Source organism: Pseudorasbora parva, chromosome 15 (assembly GCF_024679245.1).
Source record: "Pseudorasbora parva isolate DD20220531a chromosome 15, ASM2467924v1, whole genome shotgun sequence".
Lineage (NCBI taxonomy): Eukaryota > Metazoa > Chordata > Actinopteri > Cypriniformes > Gobionidae > Pseudorasbora > Pseudorasbora parva.
In genome coordinates this window covers 40,891,864-40,913,895 of record NC_090186.1, presented here as the reverse complement: position 1 = coordinate 40,913,895, position 22,032 = coordinate 40,891,864, and the positions used below count along the sequence as shown (strand labels likewise).

General features: G+C 37.8%; 1 protein-coding gene across 3 annotated transcripts; it reads left to right on the top strand.

Annotated features, from left to right (window-relative positions):
• Positions 1 to 3,418: 3,418 nt before the first annotated feature.
• On the top strand, positions 3,419 to 17,223 carry tfap2b (transcription factor AP-2 beta). 3 transcript variants are annotated; one of them, XM_067418153.1, is made up of 9 exons: positions 3,419 to 3,500; positions 3,590 to 3,714; positions 4,351 to 4,414; positions 6,693 to 7,148; positions 8,285 to 8,342; positions 9,819 to 10,038; positions 10,317 to 10,435; positions 10,955 to 11,096; positions 15,347 to 17,223. In XM_067418153.1, the coding sequence occupies exons 2-9, from the start codon at positions 3,665 to 3,667 to the stop codon at positions 15,645 to 15,647; spliced, it is 1,410 nt and encodes a 469-aa protein (XP_067274254.1). In that variant the 5' UTR covers positions 3,419 to 3,500; positions 3,590 to 3,664; the 3' UTR covers positions 15,648 to 17,223. The 3 variants fall into 3 exon arrangements, with proteins under 3 accessions (XP_067274254.1, XP_067274255.1, XP_067274256.1); XM_067418154.1 differs by having other exon boundaries at positions 3,442 to 3,457; positions 3,619 to 3,714; XM_067418155.1 differs by lacking the exons at positions 3,419 to 3,500; positions 3,590 to 3,714; positions 4,351 to 4,414 and adding an exon at positions 5,981 to 6,355.
• The last annotated feature ends 4,809 nt before the right edge of the window (positions 17,224 to 22,032 follow it).

Genomic DNA, 22,032 nt, shown 5'->3' with positions numbered 1-22,032 from the left:
AATTCTATTTTCATATTCTACTTCGTGAATAGGCTAGATTTTAGAGGTGAGGACATCCTGAATATCACCAAAAGGAGTTCCCTCAGAATTAACGGAGAACTTTGAAGGTCCGATGGTAACGTGTTTGTGCTCATTTATGAGATTATTATTATTTATTATTTATTATTATTATTATCATTATTATTATTATTAGCCTATTTTTTATTTAAAAACATTTATTATTATTATTATTATTATTATTATTATTATTATTATTATTTTTATTTTTATTTATTTTATTTTTTATTTTTTATTATTTTATTTTTTTTATGTGTGTGTCTGGACGAATCTAAAGCCTCCTCTGGAGTCTGGATTATGTGTATCATTGTTGAAGACTTTCTGCCTTCTTCTAAAGGTCTTTATCGTGTTACTCGCGCGCCATCTTGTGGCTTGTTTGTGTAATGGCAGTGCGATGCTTGAGTTCAAGAACAGACAAAAATACAAAAATATTGTAGGATAACTTTTACATTATATTTTAAAAAGCAACGTTTATTGTTAAAAATTCTAGAATAGAATTGCTCATATAGGCAATATTTTATATTTTTACACATTTAGTAAAAATGTGCACACCTTAAAAAAACAAATATTTAGCTACAAACGATAGGCTAATTTTGTTTGTCATTGTTTGATATTCTCAGATATGACAAACTTATTTTCTATCATGCCAGAGATGCGTTTGTGTGCTCGCTGAGAATTTTAATGTGTGGTTTTGTTTCAAATTTAAATCAGCGTCTGTGCAGAATGAGCCTAGTTTCTCTCAAACTTCGACATCTGTCATGGCCTCTAGACATGCCCTGAGTGAGTGTGTGTGGGTCTGGCACTCTCTCTGTGGCAGCGGGGCTGCTGAAACATTAATCGCAGATTATTTTCACTCATCCATACGTCAGGCAGCATCTCAATGGCCAATGCAACAGATCTGAGAGCACTTGAAAGTGGGTCAAGATCACTGAGCTCAGTTAGTCTCACAGTCTCAGGGAAGAAAATGTCCTACAGTAGCCTACACATTTAATTTCACATTTAATTAATTCTGGAAAACATTAGGAGATGTAGCAAAAATGCAAATCAATTGTCAGTAACAAAAAATTCCCAATTAGAAAACGGTGTATTTAGTGACCAAGTGACCCCTTGTGCAGAAAGGAGGAATTGTTCCCTATTTAGATGGAGAGAAACTTTGTCTTCCTGTCTGCAGCTGACGGTCATGGTCATGCTGACATCTTAGTATGTTAGTAAGTACATCAATTCCTCTGATCTTTAGAAGCAAGATTATTGGTTAAATTACATAGCACCGAATATAATAAACCGGAATAAAATAGGTTTGTCAATTACAATCATATTTTGTTTGTTTTGCTGTTTCATAAATAGTTTTGTGTTGCACACCTAACAGTTTTATTGTGACCACTTTTGCTCACTAGGCTACCTAATAGCCTACCTAAGATCAACTTGCAACTCATCTTTTTTTATTATTTTTTATTTTACTCATCTCAAGCGTCTTTTTTTATTTTATTTTTATAACAATGTTCGGTAGCTTTTCAGATTTTGTTTAATAATAAAAGAAGAAATGTTCACTGAAGTAAAAACGTATGGTCCGTTTCTAGCCTAATCTAATTTATATTTTCTTAGAAAAATAAATAAATAAATAAATAAATAAATAAATATAAAAAAAAGATTTTTAATTGCAAGAACTTTTGGTTTAAAAACTTTTTGTCCGCGATTTCAGGTAAGCTTTTACCTTTTTGCCTAATCTTAGTCTTTGTGGTGTGTGTGTGTGTGTGTGTGTGTGTGTGTGTGAGTGTGAGTGTGTGTGTGTGTGTGTGTGTGTGTGTGTGTGTGTGTGTGTGTGTGTGTGTGTGTGTGTGTGTGTGTGTGTGTGTGTGTGTGTGTGTGTGTGGTTTAAACGCAATTTTGCTGAAATGATCCAACAACACGGCACAACGGGGTAAAGAGATGCAAGTGGATTATTTTTTTCTGCATTACCCCCAAAACATTTGATTATTGATCCATGAGTGTAAAATAAGTAAAAACTTAGATGGCTTCAAGGTGTATTCGTGTTTGTTTTCGTTTAATTTGCGTGTTGTTTCATTCATGCCATCGTTCTCATAAAACTACTATAGTTCACAGTACCATGCACGTTAGAAACAGCACTGTTCAGTGAGATCACTTGATTCAGTTTAAAAATATACATATTGTGACTTTTCTCTTATTTTAGCTGACTGTAAGTGTTTGCCTCAAATCTGATTGTGGTTATTAATCGCGCGTTAATGTGTAATTTCAATAAATCCTTTAAAGAAAAGCTTAGATAAAAATGCTTGTCACAATTTATTAAGAACAAAATACTTTCAGTTTTACAATGAAATCGGCATATTTAAAGGGTTAGTTTACCCAAAGATGAAAATTCAGTTTTCATTTACCCTCATAATTGTCACTCCAAACCCGTAAGACTTCCATTCATCATCGGAAGACATTTTTGATGAAATCTGAGAGCTTTCTGTCCCTCCATTGACAGCTCAACCAGTTTGAGCTTTAAAAAGTTCAAATTAGAGATTGTAAAACTAATTCTTGTGAATTGCTCATAAAACGAATACAATTTTCTGAAGATACTTGGTCGCTTTATATGATGAATATATTCAATTTAAGGGTTTTACATAGGCTATAAACATTCAAAACGTTCATGCACTGTAAAAAAAATATATTTTTACATTGTTTTAACTTCTCAAAATAAGTTAAGAAAGTTTTTTTTATATGTTAGGCTATACAAGATGTAACTAGTTTTTAAAGTAAGTTTAACATAATCTAAGTTGAAATAACATGAACATCCAAGTCGATTGTACTTAAAAAAAAAATATATATATATATATATATATATAGGCTGTGACTTTTTTTACAGTGTGCATGTTCGCTTGACGAGCGACAACCAATGAGGTTCATTCTCAGAACAGCAGGTTTGAGCTTCAACAACAACCAGTGAACTTTGTTCTTGGCAGGTCAACCATGTTTGGCTGAGCTTCTGTTTATGTTCGCTGGTGAATGTTTATGTGAATAAAAGCCTAAATTAAATCTGTCCATCATATAAAGCGATTGAGTCTCTTCAGAAAATTTGGACAAAACTGCTTAGTTCATATGGATTAGTTTTACGATCTCTTTGAAGCACCAAAGTAGGTGGCTGTCAGGGACGGAAGGCTGTCAGATTTCATCAAAAAGATTTTCATTTGTGTTACAAATATGAAAGTCTTACGGGTTTGGACATGAGAATGTGTAATTCTTTAACTGGAAATCCGTTTGTTTATGCTACGGTGTCCGTCTGAGTCAAGAGTATTCAAGGGGCGGAGCTTGCAGGTGTGCAATAGAGGCAGAGCAGGGACCAAACTCTGCAGGAGCTGGATTGAGCACCGCGGATCTTTTGGATTATTTTTCAGAAACAGTAGGCTTAGCATCGTGGTTATAACCTACCTACATACAGTTTGGTAAAACCGTTTGACCGCAGCTCAAAACCTTTGAAACGTTTGTTAGTCAAAGCCTCAACCTGAAATGTGCTTTTTGTTCTCTTTTTAAGATGGCTACTATTTGTTTGACATTGTCCAGCAGGTGGCGCGCTGGACTGACTCTGCACCTTCACTGAAGCATCTGAATGGGTCGAGTAGGCCTGTATCAGAGGCAGCTGTGGCCATTGGCTGCGAGGTAATGTTTGCTTACAGCACTGACAGAAATCTGATATTTGTAGCGAAACACTGAGCAATCTCGTTTCACTTATTCAGTTGAATAAACTGCTTATAGGCTGGTTAACCCCAGAGTTTATTTGCCATTTTCAACTGTTTGTATATGGGGTGAATTCAGGAATTCAGATTGGGACATGTTTTTGCCATCGAGAAAAAGTGTCACAATCAACTGAATTCACATATGGGTTGGCTTTTAAAAGTATATAGGCCTATATTAGGACTACAGAACTATTAGAGGTTTTGGTTTGATACTTTTTATTCAGTTTCCTTTAAATTCCACGTTAACACGTTGACTCTGTCCTGTAAAATGGCAGACTGCAGCGTTTGTTAAACGTTCACTTCATTTGCAGTTGATGATGGAGCTGGAGTCTCAGCGAATCCCCCCGCAGCAGCTTTACATACAACCCAAAGTCAACACACTTAACATTAGACATTCACTGTATCAACGCCGCCACAGCACACACGCAGACGAACACTGAAAGGGAATCGGTGATTTTTCTATGAGCTTTACGTTTTCAGTGAGTGAGTGAGTGAGCGAGAGAGAGGGGGAGAGAGAGTTGAGATCTTCACTCTTCACATGAATGCACTCGTTATACAGGGATCAGCGCGCGAACATGCTGTGGAAACTGGTGGAAAATGTCAAGTATGAAGATATATACGAGGTAAAGAGAAGACAAACTGCATCCGCATCTGTGTGTTTTTTTATTGTATGATTTATTTACATAACGACACACAAAAAAATCCGTTGCATTTGGTCGTGATTTTTATTTTTATTTATTTATTTTACAATGTAATGTCTATTTTTTATGCTGGTTATTGCAATAATGAAAAAAAAATATGTCAAATTATAAACGTTTGATTTAAAATTATTCAGTTATTTTTACTTAATTCGGTCTTTTCTCATTTCTTGTAGGCTATCCATTTAGCAAACAGACTATGCTACTTCATTTCCTTTACATTTTTATTTGTTTCTAGCTGAGTTTTTAATATTATAACTTAGTAAGCCACGTAATTAATACAATTTGAATTAAAGAAAAAAAAATATAGGCATATATATATATATATATATATATATATATATATATATATATATATATATATATATATATATATATATATATATAATATTATTTTTTATTTTATTTTTTACATCGGGGCACGCTTTTACACATTTAGTATTGTTTTTTATGTATTTAATGAGATATTTAAGAGTTAAAGTATTAGCATAAAAACAGAAGAAAAAAATCTTAATCATTATATGCACTGAAAAACTTCTCGCATTATTTTCTTGAGACTATAGATGTATTAATAAGAGAATCGCATCCCGAAAAGGAGAGGACGCAGAGTCACGCGTGGGAGTCCCGTGGATTCCCCTGAATGATCTCGAGCTCGTGGGAGAGACTCGTGGTGGTTTTTGGAAAAGCCTCGCGGGATGCCGACCCAGAGAGTCACACATGGCTTTTCTCTCACAGTCACCGTCACGCGTGTAATTAAACACTTCGACCCCAGCCCGTGAAATCGACCATAATACGAGCTGTTTAATGGGGCACCATTAGTGGAGGACTTTAAAATGTCACCCGGTACAAAAACTACCTTTTTAAACCTGTTTCTGCTTCTTTCTTTTTTTTTCGTACTTTAACCATTCGGACATTTATGTAGCCCATACAGTTTAAACCGCGATGATGCATCGAAAGTGCTTTAACTTCACGGTAACTGCACTAATAGCCTATGTTAATGTTGCCGTGTGTGTTAAAGACCTAGGCCTGCTTAAACACTCATGCACGTGTTGTGATGTGAAACCATGGAATTATAAGAGCATATATGGCTAGTGCGTGTTGCCTATAAAGGCTCTTTCGCCCAAATTGAGATTTTTAATTTAACATGGCTTTTTTCAAACTCAAGGAAGTGTCACCCTTAATGGTGGAATCTGAATGTGCTTTTGTGGGTTTTGGGATGGTAAGGCTCTGAATAGCTATAGTTATAGTGATGTAGTAGTTATAATGCATATTAAAGTGTAGTGCTTGTGAAGGAGGCCTCTGTCCATCTGCCCTGTTCAAAGCAGCTGATTCCGGAGATTCGTTTGTTCTGGCTGGAGATAAATGGACTCTGCACACGCAACAATAACATAAAAGACAACAATAGCCAAAGAAAGAGGTCTGGACCCGTGCATGCCGGACCTCAAACAGAGAGGGGAATAAAACAGAGCACGAGTGTTTCCTCCTCCTGAATGAACGTCACTTACAGCAGCAGCGCCTTCACGCTCCGCTGCTCCCCACTGCTTTAAGTATTCCCGCAATATTAGCGGAGTCATGAATAACAATTATTCTGAGGAGGTGTAGCGAGGCGAACGGACGGAGCACTGCGCACTCTGGATCAGAACGCCGGATCGGGAAGAACGCAACCGAGACCTGGAGCAACAGGGTCCTCCAGGAGAAGTCATTTGAGCTGAAAAAAGTCATTTCTCTCCGCGCGTTGTCATGAGGAGTTGAGAACGGAGCGCGTTTCTTCAGGCGAGAGCGTCTGTCGTGCTGTCGCGTGTCTCTCTGCTCTCCGCGAGCTCCCGTTTTTCCGCCCAGATGTTAGTGCACACGTATTCCTCCACGGTGAGTCTAACGCCAAGAACATTCTTTATTGTTAAACGCACCGTGGGAAAGGCGGTGTGTGGCTTTTACTGATTAAGGGTTGATGCGGCTTAGATACTCGTTCGCCCCATTTGTTTGAGATGTTTTGAGGAGTTACTAACACCAGTGAGAAAATACAAATATTTTGAAAGCTTATGTACTTTATAGGATCACCGATACGTTGCTAATATCCTTTCAATATTGTTGGATACGACCCAGTAGCCTCACATCCAAAAAGTTAATTTTATTTTTCGAATATGTTAGAGAACTGTTTGCATAGGTTGGCTTGTAATCGTGTGTATTCTTTTCTCGTTTGAAGGACCGCCATGATGGGGTACCGAGCCACAGTTCCAGACTGTCCCAGCTGGGTTCGGTCTCTCAGGGTCCGTACTCCAGCGCTCCGCCGCTCTCTCACACACCTTCCTCGGACTTCCAACCGCCGTACTTTCCCCCGCCGTACCAGCCGCTGCCGTATCACCAGAGTCAGGATCCGTACTCACACGTCAGTGACCCGTACTCTCTGAACGCTCTTCACCAGCCCCAGCAGCACCCGTGGGGCTCCCGACAGCGGCAGGACGTGGGCGCGGAGAGCGGAGGTTTACTGCCGCAGCCTCGAGCCTCTTTACCGCAGCTCTCGGGTCTGGACCCCCGGCGGGACTACTCGGCCGTGCGCCGACCGGACGTGTTGCTCCACTCCACACATCACGGGCTCGAGGCGGGGATGGGAGACGGTCTGTCCCTTCATGGCCTGGCGCACGGCATGGAGGATGTGCAGGTTGGTTATGATGTTTGATTTTTTTTTTTTTTGCTTGGACAACAACCTCTTATTTTGTCTGGGATAGAAACGACGTGAAATTGCACAATATTTGTTTCTTTTACAGTTTAGATGAACTAATAATTTGATTTAACAAATTAATTTAGTTTTGATTATTATCTTGTAGCCTACTGTTTTCAATTATGACAATTCCCTGTATTTTCAGGGCCTGTTAAGAATTTTCAGTGAGATGTTAGCTAAATATTTTAACAGATTTAATTATTTCCCGAACAATAGCCTATAATTTGAATAAAATGAGTCCAGACTTTCTTTAGCATCATATATAGCAGTAGCTTAATATTTAAAATACAGCAAAGGCTTGCTTGTTATTAAATAATTTGCTGTCGTAGTAAAGACATTTTTGTGTTTTATTTTTACGTTATAAATAATAGGCTACTTAAAATAATTGCAGTGAGGCCTGGGTTAAGGAAACTGGTAACTGAAAAGTATTGTTGTAACGAAAAATGAGAACATTATAAACGTTAAGGCTTCGTCGACTGGATTCACATTTCTAACCGCTGTTTTTGATCAATATATCTCTGCACACATCATGTCTAATTTCGTCAATTGACAAGTTTCTGGGTAATATACATTTTAAGCCAATGCCTGTCCCCGTTCAGTTGACTGGATAATGACTGTCTGACTCTCTTCCTAAAATAATTATAAAACGTGCTAACTGACATCTGGCTTTTTTTTGTTTTTTTCTCAGAATGTTTTATTTTGTTTCTATCAAACCCAGGTTAGTTTACGTTTCCTGACTTGATGCCATTAAGAAATCAAATTAAATGTAAAATGTGAAATTCAGACAACTTAAATGTAAAATATGAATTCTGGAAAAATTGTTTAGTGAGAACAATGGTATGAGACCTAAACCTAATTTAAAAAGCAAATTTTCAATTGCTAATGTTCACTATTTGGATAATTCTCCCCCCTCCTCCCCCGGACTTTATTTTCATTTTTTAATTTGTATTTTCTATAGCCTAGCCTAGCCTACAAAAAGAAGGTCATTCTAAAGTTATCTGAAATTATAAAGCTTAATTTTCTGTAGCTTTTGTTCAAATGTTAAATGCTTTCTCATATTACCTATTTATTTTTAGGCTCTGGAGGACATAAACAGCGGGATGAACATCCTGGATCAATCAGTCATTAAAAAAGGTAAAATTGCTGAAAGAATTATAGTAGGCTATTTACGTTAACGTGATCATTTCACGTTTTTCAATTATAATCAGCACCGAAAACGAGCTGATATAAATGAAAGCTGTTTTATGGATTTAGGGCAACAAGTCATTTCAGGTGAATACACCTTGCCACGCCCTTTTACGCATGCGCTGAACCACATCTGGTATTCAAATGATGTCACCTGCCTATTATCTTAGGTTTGGGCGCCCAGTCAAAGCAAGTGGAATTGGAGGCCATTGAATATTATTTCTGGAATCAAACTTTAAAATCAAACTACAACGAATTTAGAAAGAAATGCAACCCTTGTGGCATAAGCTGTCTCTTTTATTTTATTCATATGCCCATAACGCAGTAGGACACATTCCAGATCTAGTAGGCTACATTTTCTTGGAGGAAAACAGGAAACATGTCTGTGTAAAAGCGACATTTCAGCACCACTTTGTTGACATAATTTCTCCTCGGAGGTTTTGACATATTTACTCTGAGATAAGGCCTTCATGCAGTCATAAGAGCTCCAGCAACACTCCCTGGGCTCGTGTTAATATTTGTCCGTTATGAGGGACGTTTGCCGGTAATTTAGTTAACGGAACACGGGCCTCCCAGAAGAGACGGCCTTTAAGTGGCCGCTGTGATGGATGGTTTTGTGAGCGCAGATCTCGTGAGCTCGTTTAGAGCTCGTTTTCTCTATTATCCCCTGTAGAGATCTCCGCGGGCTCGAGCGCTCGTTACCCCATTAGCGCTTAAGTTAGACGCCCTTTGACGGTCAGCCTGCGAGAGTGTGCGGGGTTAATGTTATTAGCTCGTGTCCATCATCACCAATCGATAATACAACAAATGAGCAGAGTATAGTGTTGAAATGCCAATATGGAAACAAAAGCTGATAGTGTGAGTGAATTTGGGGGAAATAGTGTGACTTTTGTGCCTGACGGGTTTTGTGAGTGGAATGCTAGAAACTTAATCACTGCTGGACCATTGGGGGAAATCACCATTCCTTTTCAATATAATTCCGTTGATATAGATTACAGACAGTTGGCAACATACTTAAATAACACCATTCATCGTTAATTAAATAACAATAATACCTGTATAGGCTTCCCGTGCTTTGCTTTCTATTGTAGGCTACACGTGGAATTAGCGTATGAAAGCAGGAGCACGCGCTGGCAGCTCAGGGCGCGCGCGGTGTGACCCTGACCAGCCGAGGGCTCGAGCTCACGGCACTTTCATGTGCCAAGATTTTACATTGCATAATATTCTCACGGGCATGTGCTGTCTGTAAGTCTAGACATTGTTTTAAAATAGTGGGTAGCCGATGACCTCTTGTTTTATCGCTGCCGTCATTTTGCGAAGTAGGCTATGTTAGTTAAAGTGGTCAACATTTCCCAGAAAATGAGTAGGACTATAACGTTATATTAAAGGAAGTAGCTCAAATTTCTGTTTGATTCTCTCGCACAGTTCCAGTTCCTCACAAGAGCGTCGCTTCTCTGATGATGAACAAAGACGGTCTAATCGGCGGGATCACGGTGAACGTCAATGAGGTCTTCTGCTCGGTGCCCGGCCGCCTGTCGCTTCTTAGCTCCACATCCAAATATAAAGTGACGGTCGGCGAGGTCCAGCGGCGCCTCTCTCCGCCAGAGTGCCTGAACGCCTCTCTTCTTGGCGGGGTTTTGCGGAGGTGAGAACATTATGTCCGCCAGAATCCACATTATAAGCAGTGTGGAGGTCAATGCATTAAAGACAAAAAAATCTGAAAATCTAATTTTACTTCTGAACATATGACAGTCAAACAGGGTTCTGCTGTTTTCTGACTTAGCAGACCTTTTTTTAGAGTTTTTTTTTTTTAATTAAGCCTAGGCTACTCCTGCCAATAAGATGTCTAATTTTTAATTTTCATGGTGTATTTTTGCTGTCAATCCGTCATTAAACATATGTAATTATCTTTTCTCTGATCAGAGCGAAGTCGAAAAATGGCGGCAGATCACTGAGGGAAAAGCTGGAGAAAATCGGCTTGAATTTGCCCGCGGGGAGACGCAAAGCCGCGAATGTCACTTTACTGACGTCTCTAGTAGAAGGTAAAGCAGGACATCTGATTCTGATTCCCATGTTCTGTTCCTCATATCCCTTTTATTATTATCTGTTTGGGAGTTTATAGGCCATTCAAACAATCACTAATGGAAAACTAGTTCGTTTTGTGTGTATAGTTTTAGTTTAATCCTGGATCTCGAATAATTTTACAATTTAGGCCTACAATTTAGGAATGAACCACAATCATAAAAATGATTTATTGCTTTGAGAGTTTGTAGGCCTATAGCCTAATCTGGTTTTCATATCTTCCTTAATGCACTGTAAAATCACTAAAGCGAAATTTGTAGGCTACAGCTAATTTCATATAATTATTGTTGTGACTGTCTTGTTGATGTTGCATAGCAATTTTTCATTTGGTTAATAGGCTCTCCCTCAAGTTCAGTTCAGTTGCGGCTACTGCTGTAATTTAGTAGCCTATAAAATATTTTATGCGAAAATGTGCAGTAGGCTAGTGGGCTAATTCCTTTTTTTTAGCCTACTATATTGTATTTATTTTTCATTTCCAGGAGAAGCTGTTCATTTGGCTCGGGACTTTGGCTACATTTGTGAAACTGAATTTCCTACAAAGGCCGTGTCTGAATATCTGAACAGACAGCACACAGATCCTAGCGAACTGCACTCACGGAAGAACATGCTGCTCGCCACAAAGTACGTATACATGGCGTGTGTCACAATGTGTTTGTTGCATGTTTACGTGATATTTGTTGCTTTCATTGGAAGCTGGTAACCGCTTGAACGAATGTGTAGCCACATTTGGAGGTGAATGTGGAATCCATCACAGATTGCTGGGGAGTGTGTCGTTTTGATGGCTGTCCGCTTAGTGCCTGGTGCGTTTTGACACGTTTAGCTGGTTTCTAATGAGGCAGTTCAGGCCCAGCAGAAACACGCGTCTCTTATCCATCTCAGCCTGGCACCGAGCTAGAAACTCATTATATTTAAGTGAAATGTTTCAAGTCTTAAAGTGCCAGCTTTCCCCTTGAAGTTTTGCCTAAGGTCATCCCTCCTCCCTCGCCTCTCCTTTCACAGTCTGTCTGTCAAAGTCCCGTCAATCAGCCCGCGCCCCCGCCCCTGCACGCGCCTCGGGCACTCGCGTTCTGTCGCTCTGGAATGAGAGAGCGAGAGAGAGGCGCGCTGCGCTCTCCCGACTGGACAACAAGACTGTTTGTGGTTCTGAGACGCGAAAGCGTATGTGGGTCAAAATCTGACAAGCCCAGACAACTGCAGATGCCGCAGCAGGGCTCTGCAACACTGCCAGTCGGAGGCATTTGAACTGTTTGTCACAAATGACCTTTTAGAGATTGAAGTGTGATCAGATTCTTACTTGAGACTACATTACACCTCAATACACATTACACAAGTACGTCGATAAGAATGACCCACTTTATATTAGGTCGCCTTATCTACTATGTAGTAATATTTTAATTAATAATTTGATACAATGCACTTATTGTGTACATACATGTTATTACATTGTACTTACATTTTAAAAATACCTGCATGTAATTACATCTGTAATTAATTTCTGTAATTACACAGTTGGCACTTCCCTTACACCTAACCCTACCCTTAAACTTACCCTTATCACCACACCTGTCCCTAACTCTACCCGTCTCCCACCTCAATATCAGCAAAAGTGCTTTGCAATACAATTTGAACACAGTAAGTACATTGTACTTATTTTGATATGTAAGTACATAGTACTTAAGACCACCTTATATAAAGTGGGGCCAATTTAATATGAATTCATGTTTTTTCGTCCATTTTCAAAATGAATCAATTGGAAATTGCTTCAACACTGCATGTCTTAAAGAGCAGAAAACATCAATATTATTAAAGGATCTTTACTTTGGTCACAAGTTCCATATTTAAACTTGAAGACGTGGGGAGGTCAAATGTTGAAAGGTCATTAGTATGTCAGGCCATCTGGGCACATGGCAAAAATTCTGACCTTATTTTTTTCCCTATATGATTCCCCAAAGCAAGAGTGGCATGAATATTTAGTGCACTACCTCTTTCAGGAAGTGAAACATGCTGAGAACGGAATATTCCGCAGTAATGACAGATAAAGACACTCTCCCTGTAGACTAAAAGTTAAATTGATGGCTTTATTCTAATTGATGGGCTTTGCTCTCAGAAGCAGAAATATGCAGACTTTGCTCTGAGGATTTAAGCTTTTGTATCTCTTCTCTTATGCATGGACGACAGACTCTGGAGAGTTTCATTTAAAGTAGATTTTATCCTTTTTGTTAAAATAAATGGAAAAATATTTCAGATTTTTTTTTTTTTGTGAGGGGGGTTTTTGGTCACAATTTGGTGATGAAAAATAGGTCCCTAACCCATGATTCCCAAGGACACAACAGAGCTACTGAACTAGCACCATTCCTAACCTCAACCTGTCAGAACACCTGTTTCCTAGTGTCTTCTGATAATTAAGAGTGTCATCATCGTTATTTAACACATACACAAACGTGCATATGAACAGACATTTGTGTTTAGTTTGATCGGTGAGAGTCTGGAATATTGAACATTTTCATTCATTATTTTCTCTTTTTATCAGTTTCATCATAAAAGTCAGAGTGTTGGTAATTTATGAGGGTTTTCAGAGTTGCTTTGCTACTGTGGCTCTTATATTATGTATGAGGGTTCTCCTTTATAATCAATATTTCACACAACGTTAAAAGAATATGTAGATTTATATAAAGAAATAAGTAGGAATATCCATGGCAGTAAGTTGACAGCTTCTGTTGAGGGTTGGCGTCTGTTCGGTTTGACTGTTTAATTCAGCATATGGCTTAAATTCATTTCTTGAAAAATGCATGCTGTAATCCATGAGCGAGCAGGCCGCTTTTTCTTAACTGATACAGAAGATCAAGCACAAACCTTCTGATATGTTCTGATAAATGTGAATGAAGGATTTGTCATGCTCGATGTGCCAGGAAAAATGTCATGACATTCTCTGATTGGATCACAGCCGTGTGGATGGTGAGGGAATTGGATAGGACACAGTTAGTACTAGTGCGACTGTGATTGATCCTAAAACCCATCGGACTCGTCTTGCTATAGGCAGAGCATGTCTAGACCCTACACTGCTCCATTAGCAGATTAGTGTGCATTTATTGGCATTTTAATTTGACATTATTTTCCTACAGAATATGAAATGTAGTTCCTCCAGCGACACTTAACGTGAGACAAGCAACAATACATACAGAAAATTAGCAGTATATCATACAAAAAATGTCCAGACCCCATATTTAATAATGGTGAGCAATATTACAATCTTTAAAGGAGCATTATAACCTTTCCCTCATTAGCCACTGTGAGATAAATAACGGTTCTTTACTGGCATCTATATAATCTCCATAAGGAACCATTAACATCCATGGAACCGTTCCATTCCATAAAACGTTTATTTTGATTATGAATTATTCTTCTCACTTAGAAAAAATGTTAGATTTTTTAGTACCATTGACTTCTTTGGGGAACCAAACATGGTTCTGCTGTGGCTTTGCTGTAAAAAAAAAAAACAAAAAAAACTTTTTTAACCATTTTAAGTGTCTTATGTAAAATGAGAAACATCTTAGATAACTGCATAATACATTCATGTTTAATGGGTTATTTCGTGATAAAGTATGTTTAAGGGCTGCTTAATTCATAAAATGTAATCAAAATAACAAAATGAAAACCAAATTCATAAAATGATCTCATGATACTTGATCCAATGATCTCATAACCTCAAACATGCTCTAAATATGACGTGCTTGACAGAACCCTTTAAGGTGTAGAACCTTTCATTCTACAAGTAAACAAAAATAAAGTTCCTCCAGTGACCTTGTGCATACAAGCAACAATAAACACACCAATACCCACAATACACTCTTAAAGATAACAGTTTCAAAAGAGGGCTTTCACAGTGAGGCCATAGAAGGACCGTTTTTGGCTCCCCAAAGATCCTTTCAGTGAGCAGTTTTTAAAAATAACTTTTCTTAGTGAGAAGAACAATTAATAATCAAAAGAACCTTTTTCCCTATACAGAACCTTTTGTGGAATAGAAAGGTTCCCTGCAATGTTAAAGGTTCCTTATGGAACTATAAATGAGGGTAAAGAACCTTCGTTTTTTAAGAGTGTCCATTACAACGGCTAATGAGTGAAATATTAATAAAGAAACTTTTTCCACTATAAAAGATCCTAGAATTGAAAGGTTCAATGGATGTTAAAACTTCTTTATGGAGTCATAAATGCCAATAACGAACCTTTATTTTTAAGAGTGTACATACAAAAAATGAACAGATAAATAATCAGATATTATATGAATTGAGTTCATTATTACATTGTTGAATGTAAAAACATGCGTTGAATGTAAGGAGCATTATATCTCTTCCACTATGAGACATACAAGATGTAATTGTTGCTCATAAGTGTATTAAACTTCAAATTAGCCTCTTTATTTAAAATCTATAGTATCCAATGAACTCTCTGACCGCCACCTCCGGCGAGATTAGTAATTAAACAGAAATTGTGGCTTGTTTGGAATAATGGAAACTAACAAAAATCTGAGCTTTAACTTTGTCTCTCTTGCGCAAATATTTGTGCTGCTCGGTCCAGTCCATCACTGATGTTACATCCATAGTGTGTGATCTATGACAATGATTCACCATCAAATCCACATATACTTTCCATAATCACAGTGATTCATTACAAATGAAGTTCTTGGTCTGAACACTCATATACAGATTGCAAGCCAAATTTTAAAACACTGAGATTTAACACCTCGGGCAATATTCAGAATAGCTCGTCTATGAAAATGCAAAAAAAGGGAAATGAAAGGGGGAGCAATTTTGGTTGTGTTTCTTTGGATCTCTGGTCTCTGATTTGGATCTTCTCTCTTCTTCTCTTCTCAGGCAGTTGTGTAAGGAGTTCACGGACCTGTTGGCTCAGGATCGCACTCCTTTGGGAAACTCTCGGCCTACGCCCATCCTGGAGCCAGGAATCCAGAGCTGCCTGTCACACTTTAGCTTCATCACGCACGGTTTTGGTTCTCCAGCCATCTGCGCTGCCCTCACGGCTTTGCAGAATTACCTGACTGAAGCCCTTAAAGGCCTCGACAAGATGTTCCTGAACAACCCCACTTCCAACCGACACACACCTGCAGACGGACCCGGCTCCAAAGGCGGAGACAAAGAGGAAAAACACAGGAAATGAACTGTGGAAATACGATATCAAGGAAGGAGAGTCAATGGAGATGTTCAGAGATTCTATAAACTCTAGTTTTATGACATTGCGTTTTACATTCTGGGTTGAAGGTGAAGATTGGACAACAGATCATGGCAAAACGAAAGGAACGATACGATCCAAGAGACTGGAGGACACGAGTCTGCTGTGACACGTTCACCATCTTCATCTCATACGCGTGCGAGTGTGAAAATATTCAAGGAGTGTTTGTGAGTGTGTGTTTTTGTGTATAAAAGTTTGACATTTTACATGATGTTAGACGCAGGCTGTCCTTTACACACATGCTTATGAATCTGATAACTAATATCTGAGTGTTCATCAGTGTAATGGCCAGCACACGAGAGGACAGGTTTGCTTGGGATTTTTTAACTACTATATTTAATTATACTTATTATACAGAATTATTGGTGCACACTTCTGCAATAGTAAATACATTCCATTCAGCCTTCGCCAAAACTACAGTAAGCAAACTCACACAAGCATCTGTCCATAAAAGACAAAAGTGGTTGTTAAGTGAAACATTTGCTCCATTGCTTGAAAGAGAGACAAATTATTCAAATAAAGGAGGTTTTATTGCATTTACTGCAATGAAATTGAGTGTTAGCCAAAACGAGGCTGTAAATGTGCTACAAAGTGGTCCAGTCCATCACTGATGTTACATCCATAGTGTGATCTATGACAATGATTTGCATACACTTTACATAATCACAGCAATTCATTAAAAATTAAGTTCTCAATCTAAAGATAACAAACCAAATTGTAAACTCTGAGACTTGACATATTCTTTCAAACACCTCGGGCAATATTCAGAATAGTTTGTCTACAAAATGCAAGAAAGATGTATTTTTTTGGTTGTATTTCTTTGTATTTGATTCTGCTATTGCTTGTGCTGTCTTGGCCATTTGGTTGTGAAAATGTGAGGACATTTTCAGCAAGTTACTTTTAACATGGCAATCATCTTAGATGACCAACTGGCATTTCATCTGTTGCGCATGTATTTTTTATTTTTTTATTTATTTAATATATACGAACATTTACACCGACTTAAATCAACAAAGACACATTTTATGGCCTACATATTGTTTATTTGTTTCACAACCCTACATCAGCTGAATGGGAGCTTGCTTTGACCGTGGTGTTGACAGCGTCAACAAAAAAGACATAAAAGGGTCTGCATAAACCTGAGGTAAGGACAGGTGACGTCGCGCTCACCTCAACCGGCGAGGGCGCGCGCACTTTCTCAGTCCCGCGAGCTGGATTATAGCCTGTCTGTCAAAGTTAATATTTGGTTTACTGTGTGAGGAAGGTTCTTTATTTATGTTTGTATATATTTATTTAAGCTTAATTTAATGGGCGTTTGTACATAGGAATAGACTGGGTCGTCTATCTGTGACTGTCTCTGTGCGTGGGTGAACGCTTGTTTTAGATAGCATCTTGTATTTTTTGTTTCATAGATACGGTGTTATGTGGTGAAGGCTAGAAGTTGGTTCTTGTCTGGTGATTTTCATTTACCTCGAAATAAGAATAAAACGTGTGTTTTATTGTAGATGTTGCTGTGTGGTTGGTTAACCCCTTATGTTCTTGTTTCATAGACCTCGTTAATGTAGCCTAAAAAAACTACATCCAGAATAACTACATTTAAATATAAGATTAATAATATGTGCATCTAGTCCTATCATTAATTATTTTATTGTATTATATAACATTGGGTCTGCAAAGGGCATTTTACTTTATTTCAGGAAAAAACAGGCTATCGTTAGCTTTTTTTTAATAATTTGTAATTAGCCCTGTAGGCTAATGAATAAAAAAAAAAAAAAATGGTAACACTTTACAATAAAGTCCCATTAGTTATTGTATTAACTAACATGAACAGTAGCCTACATTTGATAATGATCTTTGTTACCATTAGTTGATAAATATACAGCTGTTCATGGTTAGTTCACAGTGCATTAACTAGCTAATGCTAACGAGATTTTAATAAAGTATTAGTAAATGTTCAAATTAACAAAGATTAATAAACTTTTTATGCGTACAGTTCATTTGCTTAAGGTTAAGTAATGTAGTTAACTAATGAACCTTATTGTAAAGTGTTACCAAAAAATAATAAACCTTCAAAATGCATGTTTTCACCCAAAGCCGTAGGCTAGGCCTATAGCCTATATATAAATGACCATCTTTATTCATTGGATATTTTATTTTACTAACATAGTTAACTATACCAGAGCTAAGAGAGGCAATAGCCTATGACAAATAAATAAAACTATGACAAAAGTAAATGCCAATGCTGTCATATTTGTATTACAACTGTAGACCTAAAGCGTATACGTCATTTACCATCATAAACGAATCAGCTAAAGATTTGAAGGGGCTATTTGTTTTATATATATATATATATATATATATATATATATATATATATATATATATATATATATATATATATATATATATATATATATATATATTAAAAGCTAAAATTGGCCCTTTAAAGACCCACCCTATGAGCTATTTACTTAAAAATATTGATATTATTATATAAACATCTCGTAATATTTGTATTAGCCTATCACACGGACTTGCAATCAGCAGAACGGAAATCAACAAGAATCGTAAATAAAATAAAAAATAAAAAACGGAAATGAGAATTCTGATCCTTCCTGTCTCGTTTTAAGGCAAGCAAAGAATGCCAAAATTTATCGAAAACAATCCCTCGAAGGCGTGTGTCCGCGTCCGTGGCAGTAAAGTGAACTCATATCCCGGCCGCAGGTCAGTCCCCCGCGCGCATCAGCTCGCGCTGGTGTATTTAATGCGGAGGAGCGCGTGGCCTGCGGGTTCCGTCGCGTGACTCCTCATGCGTGAAGTATTGTGACCCAGGTGCAGCACCCGCATGTCCGCGAGCGACGTGGATCTCTACGAGATTCAGAGATTTCTCTCCAGCAGAAAAAAAGACTAGCCTCGCTCGCTCTTACCCACGGGACCTGAAACAACACAAGCCGAGATCTTTCATCCTTCCCTCGAACTCGGATCTCATTACCTCTAAAAGAAAAGAAGAAGAAAAAAACACGATAGGCTACAACAAAAGCCCATAAGACCAAACCCATATCTAATATTTTATTTTACTCAATAATACTTATTGACTTTAAACAATAGCTGTTTTTAATCAAACACATCTAAAGTCAAAGGCTAGACGTTTTTCCCAAAGCATAAACACACAATGCCCTATGGGTTATACTGCAGCCTATAGGAAAACTCCCTGATTTTATCAACACACACAGAAAAGGGGTGTCAATATTGTACCTTTATGGGTACAACAGCTTGTCACTGAGGCAGTAGGCATACCCTTAAAAGACATATTTGTAGGGCAGGCTACCTTTTTTCTTTTCTTGTCTCTTTTCTTTTTTTTTTCTTTTTTTACCACAAAAAGGTTCATAGTAGTACCTTAAGGTACAAATATGTATTTTAAGGGCCTACTGCCCCAGTGACAAGCTGTTACCTTTAAAGATACAATTTTGGCACTCCTTTTCTCTGTGACACTGATAAGATTTCGATCTCTCTTATCCAAAGTTGTAACCAAACATTAATGATTGGTCGGGAGCATATAGGGCATATGTAAAAAAAATCAAATCGGGTCATTAAAAATCAATTGTATCCTTTCAATGCATGATCAAAAGACAACATAAATCAAATACCGCATGCTTGATAGACTTCATGCCTGTCTTGACTGAATCGGTCACTAAAATGGTGGTGGAACGAGCTATGGCGGACTAAAGGTTTTTGTAAAAAATTATATTTTCTATCATCAATATTATCTTATTTTTCCCGGGATGAGAGGACGAAGAAGAGCTTTGTCCCTGTGCTCGCTGTCACGCAATGGACTGTAAAAATGGTTTATCCAGACACGCGCCGGGCGCGCGTAATTCCTGCTCGAGGCGGGATGACCGCAGGCAGCGCGAGCCTAACTGATCAACCTGGATATTTCATTATTCATTAATTTACTGTTTAACAAATCCCGCTCATTATCGCGGGAGCGGCTGGCAGGATCCGACCGTTCGAAGGCAGTTGGTGTCAGGCGTGGAGAATTGGCCCATTTGATCCTGAGCTGTTTTTTTTCCCTCTTTGTGTATTATTATTATTATGGGCTATTCAACATCCCGAAACAGCTCGAGATCCTCATGAATAATAAGCAGCGCGCGAGCTTGTCAAAGCCCGTTGAGCGTGACACAGCCCGTGGAAAAAAACGAGGCTTTTTAATATAACCCCCACTTCAGTCACTATTTGGAAAAGACAAAACAACACCCTGATAAACAAACGGAAGTATGCGATTACTACGGCAATGACACGCGTCCGCAGTGGACGAGGAGGACATCAAAAGCAAAGTGTCTCATCAGACAGTTTAAAGGTTCCGTGAGCGATTAGTTCGCAATATCAAACACGTGCTCCTCTACCTGAGATATCACTGAATTATGTCCTGACTGAGATATCATCATATCTGCCCCGAGCAGCGGCCCGCCTTAGTCGATCAGAAAACTTTAGCCAATCATGAAAGCGCTCTATCTGTTAATCATTTTGCGCGCCTTTTAAAGAACGTGTTTCACCGGCCATCAGCATCGTAAATCCTGTAAAGTTTAAAATCTTGTAAAGTTAATATATATATATATATATATATATATATATATATATATATATATATATATATATATATATATATATATATATATATATATATATATATTGATATCACTTTACTCAGTATTATATTGGGCTAGGCTACCTTTGCTGCTGTGAGGGTGTTTCCACACAGCGACTGTGGGAGTGACGGTAAATTGACATCTTTTCTTCTTACTGCCATTATCAATCTCTATTTATATTCTCTATTTTTTTCTTCTTTTTAAAAATTGTGACACTGTTGTGGAGTTTTCTTTTGTTATTAGAGCAAATGGAAATACAACGAAATACGTTTAATGTAGGCCTAATCTCTTACCACTGTAGAAGTTTACTATGACGACTTCCGTTGTGAGAAACACGGAAATGTGAAAAGGGTACAGTTTTAGCTAGAGGACGAGTAAAGGATACAAATAGGCTGTTTTATTTTACAGCACATTACATAACACAACACAACAATAAGGTTAGGTTTTGTTATTGTTCGCATATTGTTTAAAATGAATAGCAATATAAACTGACCAACAAACTGAAATGGTAAAATAAGTGTAAATATGTTAATCACCACAGCAGTTAATATAAGTTTAGGTGTTGCAAATGTTCTTGTGGGGAGAATTATCATATATTAGTTCATAAAAACACATCAAAATACCATTTAGTTTACAGGCATTTAGGGTATTGTTTACATTTATCAGATCATATAAGCTAATAAAAAAGTATTTATAGTATTATTTTGAAAAAAATGATCATACTAGTAAATAATGTCATCACAGCACTTAAGAACTGGCTAAAGACATCCTTCTTTTGCAAGCCCTTGCTAATAACCACAACCATAATACAGGCACTTCATTTAATAAACTAGAAAAACTCCTTTCATACATTTTCACTTCTGCTCTAACTTATGTGCTGCTCCGATTTCCTTTTGAAACTCCATATTATTGACTCCTGTTTGGTAAACCGCGTGTAAGTCTCTTTAGATAACGGCATCCACTAAATGACTAAATGTAAACGTAGGCCTCTTGCAGTAGTGAATGGTTAATCAATGTCATGTCATCTTTCATTAACGGAACATGATGTCGTTAATGGTTGTGGCGTACAGTCTCTGTATGCATAACTTCAGTTCTGTTTAACGCTTCACTGAATCAAAACACCTCCCATGACCTCTTCATTCTCCACTGATTTTATACCTCAGCTCTGCCTCTTCCTTCCACACCGAGGTTCAATGAGAGTTTCAATTTCAAAGCCAAGAACGTGAACATATTGAGGCGCTCACTCCAGGTAATGTATTTGATTTAAGATTCTTCAAGGGTTACTTAAGTTTTGCATTGAAGTTAGTCTTTATGAAGAAAGAGAGAACAGGCTATAAAGGTGTTTGTTTTGGTTTTATTTGTAATTTTCCTATGCGATTCTCCAGGTAGCAAACACAGAGCCATACAAATACACACAGTAATGCCTACCAAGGCAGCACTGGTTTTATTTGATGTGTGTTTGTGGTTTTGCCTCATTGGGTTTGTGTGAGTAAATGATTGATTATGTTTGGCTTTGATGTTTCCTCTTACACACACACACACACACACACACACACACACACACACACACACACACACACACACACACACACACCTTGTTCTCCTCGAACTTGCTTTGAGAACTTGTCATTCTACTCAGCATCACATATTATATCACGCAGTCAACA